Source organism: Tremella mesenterica, assembly GCF_000271645.1.
Source record: "Tremella mesenterica DSM 1558 unplaced genomic scaffold TREMEscaffold_1, whole genome shotgun sequence".
In the NCBI taxonomy this organism is placed as follows: domain Eukaryota; kingdom Fungi; phylum Basidiomycota; class Tremellomycetes; order Tremellales; family Tremellaceae; genus Tremella; species Tremella mesenterica.
The window spans coordinates 4,260,992-4,273,114 of NW_006711225.1; the positions used below are offsets into that span (position 1 = coordinate 4,260,992).

Here is a 12,123-nt window from a genome sequence, read left to right on the forward strand (position 1 = left end):
GGAGCGAAGTTTCGGCATTTATCAAAAATGTCTCAATCATCTTCCTATGACCCCATGGTCGTGCTCCAAATACAATGACTGCTGTTCGCCACCAAGTTCACTGTTTAATCGATTAGTTCCGAACACGAGCGTTGCTCGGCACAAAAAGCAAATTTGCATGGTGAGATTCAACTGATGTACTGTCATTTAACTTTACTAAGCAGCCAACACCTCTTGTCTCTCTACACCCACTTCTTCCGTACTCGTACCATTCACCTTTTCTTCACTTTTCTCACCTTCCGTCTCTATCGTTTCTTTCGTATCATCGGTTCCACCCTGAGATTCTGCCATACTCATCTCTTGGATCCTCCTCACTATATCCTCAGCTTCTACCTCATCACGAGACTTTCCTCCATTCATCATTTTGTTCTGAGGAGGTTCCTCTTTCTCTCTTCCACAACGAGGACAAGAACACCAAAACCCGTATTGTTCCCTTAACAAACGACGTCGATGCCATTTCGGTAATGCTATATTGACGTATGAAAGTGTGAGTTCTTCACCGGGGTTTATATTACGTCGAGCGAGCATCGTGAGTTTGTTTGTCCCTCTCACACCTTGGGCATTGGGAGGTGGAATCTCACGAGGGAGTTCGGATGATGTTGGAGGGGTAAAAGATTTAGGAAGGTTACGAGCCTTGAAAGTCAATCAAACAAATTGTTTCCTCGAGAAGAGAAATACTCACTTGTATATTTGGATCACATGAATGATTGAAATGAGCATGCAAAGCATAAATCCCTCCGGAATCTTCTTGGTTCAACCCTACCAATCCTAGTAATTCAAGAAAACTATCGAAAGAAAACCATTGTGCTGCTTCCTCCGCACTAAGCGGCACGGCTTGAAGCTTCTTCGGTCTACGTGATGTTAAGAGTTTGTGAAATGCTTTGTAGCCTGGATCGTCTGAAGGTGGGTTCAACACTTTGATTAATAATTCGTGGGCGTGATGCCATTCTTTCAATCTGAGTTCACCGATAAATTCCCTGTATATCAGCTTCCAAGTCTAATTGGACTTGAACGAGTACGGTACCAGGACGAGATGAGTATGATGAACGATGAGAGAGAAGGTGTAGGAAACTCACCACTCCCTCATCTGACTCTCTTTCTCTAACTCACTCACACGAGCCATACCTCCCCACACACGTTTTCTAACTTCTTCACCCTTTTCCAACCCACCCCATTCCCTCTCCCCTCTCCACTTGGCGATTATCCGGGATACAGCTTCCAAAGGTCTGCTTCCCTGTTTATGGATCAGAGTGAGAAGCTCCATAGCAGCAGGGTTTTGTCCAGGACAGAGAAGATCATGATGGGCCCCCGAAGCTCTGGCTTTGGAGAGACAAAGACGATTACAGAAATGGGCCATGTCGCATGACCCGCATGGGACAGAGAGGGGAGGATTGGGACGGGAAAACATGGCGAAGCATTGAGTGCACATGCGCTGAGAGAGGAGGAATGGGTAGAGGTTTCTGATTGTCAGTCGAGATGTCCTTTGTTACTTAACAACTCACAAAGAGCCAGTTACATGGATCGCGGGCGAGCCTGGTAGTGAGATGGGGGTAGGAGAGGACTCACGCATCCGCAGTGACGACCCAAGGTTCCTCTTGCCACAACACCTCTCCTTGAAGGATTCTCTGCTTTGCAACTAGACCTTTACCCCGTCCATCAGAGAACATCCTAGCTTTCACTTTTGGTGCGATGGAGTTGACGTCTAAGGTAGGATCCAATCCCGTCGTAGCGATGAGGTTGGTTCTTGTGGTTTCGACAATAGCACCGTGATCGTGATCGTGATTGTGGTGAGAATGATCGTGATCATGGCCGTGTTCGTGGTCATGGCCGTGTTCGTGGTCATGGTCATGCTCGTGATCATGGTGATGGTCGTGGTTGTGATTGTGCGCGTGGCCATGATCATGAGCATGGCTATGATGGTGGTCATGGTCATGGTCATGGTCATGCGAACATTGTTCACCGTGAACATGATGATGAGCTTGCTCAACTTGCGGGGGGTTTAGAGAAGAGATAATCTTCCTCAAACGTTTCTCCGATACTGCCCAATCCATATGTTCCGTCTTGAGCTGAGCAAGAAGCTTTGGAACACCCAACGAAGGATGAGCCGCGCGGAGGTCTCTGACGACGGAGGAAAGAGCGTCATCGGGTGGTGATACGACTTGGGAGGGAGGGGTCGCAGTAGGAGATGACATGATTCGGAAGGGGTGATGTAGCTGTATAGCTGGAGAGTTCAAATGAGAGCAAGATACGTGGTTGAAAAGAAGAGAGAAGTAGTACAGAAGTAGAAGAGAAACGTTTGCGTTGTCAAGACTTTGATGGAAATTTCGAGTGAAATTTCTAACAAAACTCTTTTGATCTATTGTGCATACACAACATGACATCACCCATACAAAGTTCTGATAGAGATAACGAAGAGGACCTACCTTCAGATCTACTCTCAGCTGCTGAGGCACTCATTCATGCAGCCAAGTACGAATCCCTCACCGTCATTCAACAGCTACTCGCCTCCGGAGCTCCCGCTTGGTACCAAGATCCCGATCTTGGATGGTCATGTTTGCATTATGCCGCGGAGAGACGAGATCCAGAGCTCTTGCGAGCTTTACTCAAAGGTGGAGCCGTTTGGAATGCTGTGGATCTATGGGGTCAGACAGCTGGAGAGGTGTGCATAAGTCTGGGAGATCAAGAATGTTGGGAGGTAATCCGGAACGAAGGAGTAAGATCGGGTAAGTTGAAGCTCTGGTCACCTCTATGTGGACTATTGACTGATGATAGAAATGTTACATCATATCCTCAAGGATGCTGGGCAAGAGAACGGGACAGGGCTTACTTTACGAGAGAGAGATGATACATCTGCGGGAAATAACGACGAATTTCTGAAGAGCGAATTGAGATGGGAGTTGGGTGAAGATGGAAAAGAAAGAGTATTGGATGCAGATGGTAATGGGTGAGATTCCCATGTTTCCTAAGTATTTCCACGCTGATACGAAAAGAGTCATGATGGGTTGGGAGGAACCTCTGAGTGTGTCTTGCGATTTCTACTCAGATGTCTGACAACTGACAAGCAAGTGCAAGAACATGTTCGTCTAATGACTGTTCATCATCCCGATGCTCAAATCGGAGGGGAGGGCATGTCCATTCTAAACATAGGTTATGGTTTGGGAATAGTAAGTTCCTCCCTCTTTGATGTCTGATCTTCTATCTGTGAATCACTCATCCACGACCACATGTCCCTTTCATCTTCATTCACATGGTGAGATCGTCAATCTCTCAATCATCCGGCATCTCGGCAAGACACTCTCGCAGTGATCTCAGAGACATGAGGGCACAAAGTTGATAATCAAATCGATCGCCTTTTCCAAGATCCCCCCACCGGTCCCGCTCCACGACATCACACCATCATCGAAGCCCATCCTCAAGTCTTAGCGCACATGCGAGAACAGGGCGTTTATCAATGGCCTAATGTGAGAGTTCTCGAAGGTCGATGGCAAGATTGGTTACTTGATTTAGAAAAGTTGGGAGAAACGCTCGCAGGGACCCCTTCTGGAATGGGCTTCGGAGCTGTTTTTATGGATACTTTTGCCGAAGGATATGAGGGTGAGTTTCGACGAAAGAAGATAAAAGAACTGATGAGAAGAGTTGAAGAAGTTTTTCGATGTCTTGCCTGATATTCTGGATGGGGAAGATGCCCGATTTTCATTTTGGAACGGTCTGGGAGCTACGAGTCAGTCATTCCTTTCCCCACTGATATCAAAGCCCAGATCTTAGATTTGCCCATCTCGGGCAATCTTCAGATTGTTCATAAATTGGATGGAGCGCCAACCAATACTGATCGCAGCAGACGCCACGATCTATTCAGTCTCATGCAATGTTGCTGAACTTCACATGGAGGATGTAGGTCTTTCGGTCGAATGGCACGATATCTTCATCCCCGAAAGTCAAAGAGAAGAAGTATGGAGAGGAGTCAAAAGAAAGTATTGGGATCTTCCTGGGTACAGATTGCCCATCGCACAGATGGCCAGTCCATCGCAATGAGGACGGGATAATCCGACGACCGGCTACCGGGCCGATGACCGGATCGACCGGGAGAGATTTCGGAGACAACTTTTCTCCAAAAAAAAAGTGAACATTCCGTCCCTGAATTAACTCCTTCATGCCTTCAGCTCCTGATGTTCTGTTCCCTCTGACCCTGCCCTCTGCTAAATCTAGTCCGTCCTTCTCAGAGCTGATGTGGGGCAAGTCTAGACTTTCGATGCATATGACTCTTTTCCCACGACTCAACTGCTCAAACTCCACTCACTCATCCCCTTGCTCGTATTCTCATTCTTGCTTTTAACACCCCACTTCATCGCTGATCATATCCACTTTGACGATCACTCACGACTCGAATCGCCAAAGTGATTGACCTCACAATATCAAAGATACGATAAGCTCCCTTGGCAGCTGATACCATCCCCAACCATCTCACTCAGAGTCGACCGTAAAGGCCGGCCCTCCATGGATTGCGCGTTCTCAAATCCTATTCTGCGTGCTTTCCCCCTCCCCTCAATTCATTCTCATTCCGATACCGACCCAGATCCTGAATCATGTCGTCTTCGAATGTTGACAAACCCGACGAATCACAAGTTCACTCGAACGTATCGATCGATAATGTCCAACATAATATCATCGAGTCGACCGACTCAGAAGCTCCATCTCAGACGGTCCACTTTCCCAATAATGAAGATGAACTCGATCCAGTACCCGAAGAAGAAACATCTGCTCCTCCATTCCAGAGAGCCTTGACAGTGATTTCATCCTCTGCCACTCTCGCTCATTTGACCGATCACGAGAATGACGATGAGGACCATGGCACCCCGACTGACCCTCAACCAACGTCTGATCGTTCTGTGGGTGGTCAACACGATGCGCCTTCCTCCAACAAGGAGACCACACAGGTGACACGTGCACCGTCGATGATCAAGGAGAAGAAACACATGTCACATTCTCCCACTTCACCCGGTCCACCTGTTCCTGGACCTAGACAACCACATCAACATGTCGATCGACCACCACCGATTTACCCACCTGACGTTGTTGGTATTTTCGATCCCGCTGCTGCAGGTGGAGGTGGTCCCCTGGTCCGAATAAACACTCAACGTTCTATACGTATCGAACAAGAAGCAAGAGAACGAGCAGCAAGAGAAGCACAAGGTCTTCCTGCAGAAGAAGGTATCATCACACGTATTCGATCCTTTTCTTTCTCTTCTCGACCTATTCCTAAGAAACCTCTCAATTTAGATATTCATGCGCATCCAGAAGCTGAACATGAACATGATACGGACCATGAAACGGACCATGAACTTGATTCTCATTCTGGTCCAAGACCCGCTTTGAGCTCAGCTTGGAGTGCCAAGACGTTGAGGGATTCACCGAGAGATGAGAAGAACATTCAGCTTGGAGAATTGGAGAATGGTAAGGTAGAAATACATCTGGAGACATGTGAAGAACATGTTTATCCGGATGGAGGATATGGTTGGGTGGTCATTTTGTGTTGTGCCACTTTGGCAGGGTTGGCAATGGGGTAAGTTGTTCATATTTTCATTGGAGTAACAAGTGCTGATGGTCAAGATGGGGTATGGTATGGGGTGTTTTCCAAGAAGTATGTTCATGCTTTCGAACAAGAGGAAAAAAGCTTATAAAGAAGTATATCACTGCAAATAAGACTTTTGATTATCCCAACCAAGCGGTGTTAAGTCTATGTGGGACAACCACTGCTTTCACGGGTTTATTGGTGTCATTCATCTTTGGACGTATGGGTGATAGGCTTGGGTTCAAGGTGTGTCAATATGTTCTTCATTTCTCCCCTACCCTTCACTGTCCTCAAAGCTTGTATTTCATTCCCACTTCTCCATAAACTCTAAACGTTCCGAACGGTAAGACAAAGTGAAGTATGACTAACAGTTCAGAAAGTCCTGATCGCCTCGGCATTCCTAGCATGGGCCAGTATGTTCATCTCGGCATTTTCCAAAACTTTAGGAATGTTCCTTACCTTCTACGTGAGTCAATCAACTGCTCCATGATGTGTCTCAGAGATAACGAGGATAGGGCGTATTTTTAGGAATCGCACAGGGTATGACAATGCCTTTGTTCATGTCCCTTCCTTCGCAGTGGTTCTACAAACGTAGAGGGTTAGCGTCTGGATTAGCTATCGGAGGTGCAGGGTTAGGTAAGTTTACATATTTTGCCATCCAACCTTCTTCTTCTGTGATTCTTCCCCACACGAGCAACACTGCAATATCAGTTTCTGTATGTGTTAAGATACAAGGAAGCTGATCTTGATAGGTGGAGGTATTTGTACTCAATATGTCCGTGCGCTACTCAATCGAGTAGGATTCAAATACTGTTTGATGTGCGTTCTCATTTCATACCTGATTCTCATTCCCACACCATATCCTCAACTCTACACCATATCCTCATCTCTACACCTTATCCTCACTTCCACACCGTATCCTCATACTCGATGCTATGCCGGAGCTCGAGGAGACAGGAATACTCAGCTACTTGATACACCCGAGTAAGTGTGGGTCAGCATGACTGACCCCCAGTATCATGTCATGCTCTCATTTCTTCTTCTGGCTCCTCGCGGCTGTCTTCATTCGTACCCGTCCCACCTCACCCGAAGCTCGCAGTCCTGCCAAAGTACCATGGATCAACAAAGACATCATGGTAACGTCGACATTTTGGAGTTTAGCCGTCAGTCTCCTGGTAGCTGTCACAGCTTATGGTGTTCCGTTCAATTACCTCCCTCTTTGGGTGGAGTTAGAGATGCCCAATATCAGTGAAAGTTTGAAAGTCCTGTGAGTGATCTCCTCCCATCCCCCCCGACACTTCATCCCTTTTCAACTAATACGTCTGCTCATGTTTGATGTATCTCGAGTGCAAGCCATGAGGGTATATACTGTATGAGTAGAGTTGACATGTCATAGTCCAAATACTCTTCTAGGTTTCTCTATGACCATCGGACGTATCCTTATAGGGGTGGTAGCGGACTGGATCGGACCCATCAACGCTTATATCTTGGTGTTTGCTCTTTCAGGAGTGATACAATTCGCAGTGTGGTTAACGGCTACCACTTTGGCGCAAGGTTGTGTTTTTGCAGTTTTATATGGTATCGTGAGTTTGATTTTCTGTCTTCACCTTCCCTTCACTGAACATAATCCCTCACGACACATGTTCGATGTCTTTCATCGTCAAAGACCTTCCCTCTCATCAGATTGAGCATCTCATGGTGATATTGGGGACGGAAGATTCCGTTCAGTGGTATCAACTGGTCGAAGATCAATTGCTAGAGAATGTGTTGGTTGGTAAATGAAATCGTTTAACCTTCAGATTGCCACGGGATACATCAGTATTCTTCCTCAGATCATAGTCCAGCTATTCGGCCCTCAGAATTTAGCAACGAACATGGGTCTTGTTCTTCTTTTCTGTGGTCCGGGAAACTTCATCGCGGGTCCCCTGGGTGGAGCTTTATACGACGCGACAGGTCGAACAAGCTTCAAGTGGGTTATCATCGTTGGTGGCAGTTTGCAGATCGCAGGTGCTGTTGTAGCTCTTTGGGGTGAGTCAATGAATCTACCTACAGTTCTATGGGATATGCTGATGGTTTAGCCAAGTTGAAGACTGATAGAAGATTGTGGGCTAAAGTATGAGTAGAAGGGAGATTGAAAGGTATTGCTAGAATTGCTCCATCACCACAAGCTTCTTCCTCACGATATCTCTTCCCCTGTGATTGTACCAATTATAATTCCCTCTCCAATCGATCCGATCTCTTCTTGCTAGTCAATCTTTATGTACACTTCCCATTCTATTGTGCATGTACTTGGTGCACATAGCTGATACGAACACATGTATAACATGACTATATATACTGTATGAACGTTCGAAATGTCGTCACCGATGTGCTGCCACGCGCATCTTTCTCAATTCCTAGTTGTCACCTATTTTACCCCCTCCCCCTCTCTAAGTCTCACTTATCACTTCATCATCACATACCAGGATGCTTCCCATCCCACGTAGGACAATCACAGTCGCTCGTCATTCATTCTTTACTTCAATCCGACATGCATCCTCCCGTCCCACCGATCTCCACCCCGACGATTCCGGACGATTAACCGGTTCTGCCAAACTCTTCGCCGATGCAGAGAAAGAAGAACACCTATCTTCTCACTCCTCTCGCGATGATCTGGTACATACTCAAGGACCCATTTGGACAGGGGAAGAATCGCAATATGATAATGTACTTCGAATGCTTGTGGACGCTCATAAACCACTTCGATCGGGAGGAGTGAAACCCACTTCTTCCGATGATAAGATTCACAACTGGATGAAGACTTTCGACCCTCAACCTCGTTCATCCGTATCCTCTATAAAATCAACAAAAAGCATGTCTGCAGAGAACGGTAACGACTCAGAAGTGAAATCAGACGACATTGAAACAAAACAACAAGAACAAGAACAAATGACCCCTCATAGAACTACTATCCCACCTCATCTACACAGACCTTGGCATTCCACGTACACAGGTTCTTCATCCTCTCAAGATCAAACACCTAAAGTCAAATACGGTACTTTCCTTCAGAAAAGAGCTTCAGGCGATTCTTTGGTTAATGATCTGGAATTACGATTGCCACATGGGGCAGATGGCAAGAATAGGCAGAAAATTAGAGAAGCGAGGAAAGCTGGAAAGATGGTGAGAAGGTATGAGAACGCCAGAGAGGGAGCTATTGATTATAAGTTGGGTTTGGGCGAAGTAGTGACGGGTGTGAATGTAGATCAAGATGGACAGTTTAGAGGGAATAGACAAATGAAAGGGAGTAGTGTTTTGGGAGCTGGGAAAGGTGGATCGAGTGGTTTAAGAGCATGGGCGGGGTTGGTAGAGGATAGGATACAACGTGCTAGGGGTGAGTTACTAAACGTCTATCCATTACAATCTCCCCCTCAATTCATCTGTCTACCTGTTTTTTTTGGCATCAGGGTTATCGTCTAGAGCGTTCTGAAGTCACTGGGGTTGTTTTCGAGGTATGTCGCGATGGTCGCTCACACGCAGAATCGGGCTATCTGAAGGTCACTACTGGACTCGGTAAGCCAATAGCACGAGATCCAGAAGCTGGTAATCCACATATCGGTGAGAGACCCCATTCACGAACTGTACTTCAGCTGACTTGATGAGAAACGGGAGAGCTTCTCATGTAAATCTCATCTGATACATTCTCCGTTGCGGCTGACATCACAGGAATCGCATCGTTAAACGACAAGGTGCTTTACCTCCATGGATAGAGCTACAAAACACTCTCGATGCTGGGTTATCATCTTTTCGCTCTACCCTTCTTTCGACCTACACCACTCACTTAGTCCGAACCGTCATGTCCACCAACTCACTCCACCCTCTACCCCCACTTCACTTAATACCTGGTAACGACGAAGCTTGGGAAGCCCGCGAGAGAAAGTTTCATCAAGAGAATGTGAAACAGATCAATGATCTAGTAAGACGTATGAATGCTCAAGCCCCGACCGTAGTACGCAGACCGTTGATAGACCTAGAGGTAGAGCTGGAGAAAGTGCGTGGAGAGCAATTGAGGCAAAGTGTCTGGGAAGAGATCAAAAGGCGCGCTGAGGATATTTCCTTGCGTCAAGGAAGCTCTCCTTCTCAGAAATCGGGGCCAGGGTTTCTGATTGACCCGGACAGTATAGCGAAGCTCAAGCAGGCCACGAGGAGATCGTTATGGACTATAGCTAGACCAGTGGCTTCAGTCCTGAGTAAGGGGGTATCCGGGTATTCAGAGGGAGAAAATCAAGGACACGGTCACAACAATGGGGCTACCTCAGATCAAGCAAATTCACCAACATCGAGCCCTGTGCGATTTCTTATCATCACTGGGGTGGGTCTTGGCCTCTTGGTGTATTTGCGTCAACCTGTGAAGAATGATTCTCTCTCTCCGGAATACATCCCGATCCATTCGACGTCCATTTCAGCTTCACAGGAACCTGCGCAGATCGTCGCCGCTTCTCCCGCCGAACCTCGCCTCACCCTCATTCTCGCTTTTCAGATTTACATCTTCGAACCCATCGCCACACTTGTTCGATTTTTCCATCTCGCGCTCCTCTTCGGTCCCGTCATCCTCCTTTCTCCCATGTTGGTGGTCGGTAAGCCCTCAAATCCTAGACGGCGCGGTAAGCCCGTCATGGATGAGGAAGAGAATTGGGGTGCACTGTGGTGGTATAGCTTTTTGGTCAAACAGATGGAACGCGCCGGACCGAGTTTCATCAAGCTCGGTCAATGGGCTGCATCTCGTGCTGATCTCTTCCCTTCTGCATTGTGTGATAGATTGAGTAAATTACATTCAAACGGTGATCCTCACTCTATTCGACATACTAGACGAGTTATAGAACATGCTTTTGGATTACGATTTGACGATATTTTCGAGACATTCGAGGATAAACCTATTGGATGCGGGGCGATAGCCCAGGTATATCGAGCGACATTGAAACCGAAAGTCCTCCCCGTATCTGCTCGCAAAGAGGTCGAAGCTCAAAGAAGGGATCCTGAAGGAGAGAATGATGACGAACAATTATCAACCTCAGTAGCTATCAAAGTTCTTCATCCCAGAGTACGTAAATTGGTTCGAAGGGATATTGCCATCATGTCAGTTTTCGCCCGGATCGTCAATGCTCTTCCAGGGATGCAGTGGATTTCTTTGCCTGAAGAAGTGGCCGTTTTTGGGGAGATGATGAATTCTCAATTGGATCTCAGAGTGGAGGCTGCGAATTTGGAACGATTCGATGCCAACTTTCGAAAAAGAGGAAGGATGGTGAAATTTCCCCAGGGCTATTAGATTAGGTAAAGGATGGGGGTTCAATGGGTAGAGAAGAAAGTAGGGATGTATTGATTGAGGAATTTGAGGATGCTCTTGCTCTGAAATGGTTTATGAAACATGGAGGTGGGCCATTCGATGAGCGAATAGCTACTATAGGATTGGATGCTTTTTTGGTGAGTCCTTCGTCCTTTTTTCTTGTCATGATGCACACGCAGCCCGATTGATGAAGTAGGAAATGCTTTTACTCGATAATTGGACTCATGGTGATTTACATCCGTGAGTCCAAAATTCATTACTTTATTCATCATCTCCTGAAGAATCAAGAAAGTAGGATAGAATGCAAGAGGTTATAGTTGACTTTTAGAGGTAACATCATGGTTCGATTTTACAAACCTACATCTACCGATTATCTTTCCCCACTAATCGATCGTTTTACCGGTTCTCATCGATCACCGTCTCCACCTCCTACAATACCTCACATTTCTAAATCCTCTTCTGAATTAATTTCCCTACTCTCTTCTCAAACACATGACCGAGAGTCCTGGCTCAATCATCTCACGGCATTAGCAGACCAAGGTTATTCTCCACAATTAGTATTCATCGACGCGGGTTTAGTGACATCTTTAAACGATCGTAACAGAAAAGATTTCTTAGATTTATTTCAAGCAGTAGCTGAATTCGACGGATACAGAGCAGGTAAATTAATGGTGGAACGTTGTCGAACACCAGAATTAGTGATCGATGAAGAAACTTTCGCTTTGAAAATACAACATATCATTCTATCTATCAAATCTAAAACTTTCAGTTTATCTCGTATTAAAATATCAGATATTTTAACTGATGTTTTAAAAGCTATTAGACAACATCATGTTAAATTAGAAGGTGATTTCGTTAATACTGTCATTAGTATTTTATTATTGGAAGGTATTGGAAGACAATTAGATCCTGATATGGATTTATTCAAAAGTGCTTTACCCATACTCAGACAATTAGGTAGACAAATGGGTACTAGGGATGTTATCGCTTCTACACCAAAAGGGAATATCTGGGCAATGATCAAGGTGAGTGAAAGGGATATTGTTCTAAGAATGATGATATATATTAAGAGTGGATTTGAAAACTGATATATAGTTATGGGTTTGGATAGAAGCTAGAGAAGTAGCTGGAAGTGTTTCGGCTTTTGATGAATGGATCAAAGTGGGTCAATGTTTTATGTTTTGACTTGTCCCCT

At 45.9% G+C, this 12,123-nt stretch overlaps 4 protein-coding genes across 4 annotated transcripts; 3 read left to right on the top strand and 1 right to left on the bottom strand.

Annotated features, from left to right (window-relative positions):
- Window positions 1-140: 140 nt before the first annotated feature.
- TREMEDRAFT_73008 (uncharacterized protein) lies at window positions 141-2,231 on the bottom strand (the record flags this gene model as incomplete). Its single annotated transcript, XM_007002129.1, has 4 exons — window positions 141-672; window positions 722-1,016; window positions 1,116-1,499; window positions 1,606-2,231. 4 exons carry the CDS (start codon window positions 2,229-2,231, stop codon window positions 196-198), a joined length of 1,782 nt encoding a protein of 593 aa, XP_007002191.1. The 3' UTR covers window positions 141-195.
- Window positions 2,232-2,413: 182 nt separating this feature from the next.
- On the top strand, window positions 2,414-4,071 carry TREMEDRAFT_73009 (uncharacterized protein; the record flags this gene model as incomplete). Its single annotated transcript, XM_007002130.1, has 7 exons — window positions 2,414-2,762; window positions 2,812-2,983; window positions 3,030-3,058; window positions 3,106-3,207; window positions 3,400-3,633; window positions 3,674-3,760; window positions 3,875-4,071. 7 exons carry the CDS (start codon window positions 2,414-2,416, stop codon window positions 4,069-4,071), a joined length of 1,170 nt encoding a protein of 389 aa, XP_007002192.1.
- A 941-nt stretch (window positions 4,072-5,012) lies between these two features.
- On the top strand, window positions 5,013-7,904 carry TREMEDRAFT_42241 (uncharacterized protein; the record flags this gene model as incomplete). Its single annotated transcript, XM_007000948.1, has 10 exons — window positions 5,013-5,599; window positions 5,647-5,677; window positions 5,723-5,854; window positions 5,985-6,074; window positions 6,124-6,244; window positions 6,361-6,427; window positions 6,624-6,875; window positions 7,005-7,191; window positions 7,408-7,636; window positions 7,687-7,904. 10 exons carry the CDS (start codon window positions 5,013-5,015, stop codon window positions 7,725-7,727), a joined length of 1,737 nt encoding a protein of 578 aa, XP_007001010.1. The 3' UTR covers window positions 7,728-7,904.
- Window positions 7,905-8,074: 170 nt separating this feature from the next.
- TREMEDRAFT_67258 (uncharacterized protein) lies at window positions 8,075-12,113 on the top strand (the record flags this gene model as incomplete). Its single annotated transcript, XM_007001877.1, has 9 exons — window positions 8,075-8,426; window positions 8,526-8,978; window positions 9,125-9,202; window positions 9,248-9,266; window positions 9,311-10,217; window positions 10,275-10,886; window positions 11,125-11,168; window positions 11,257-11,953; window positions 12,024-12,113. 9 exons carry the CDS (start codon window positions 8,075-8,077, stop codon window positions 12,111-12,113), a joined length of 3,252 nt encoding a protein of 1,083 aa, XP_007001939.1.
- Between the last annotated feature and the right edge of the window lie 10 nt (window positions 12,114-12,123).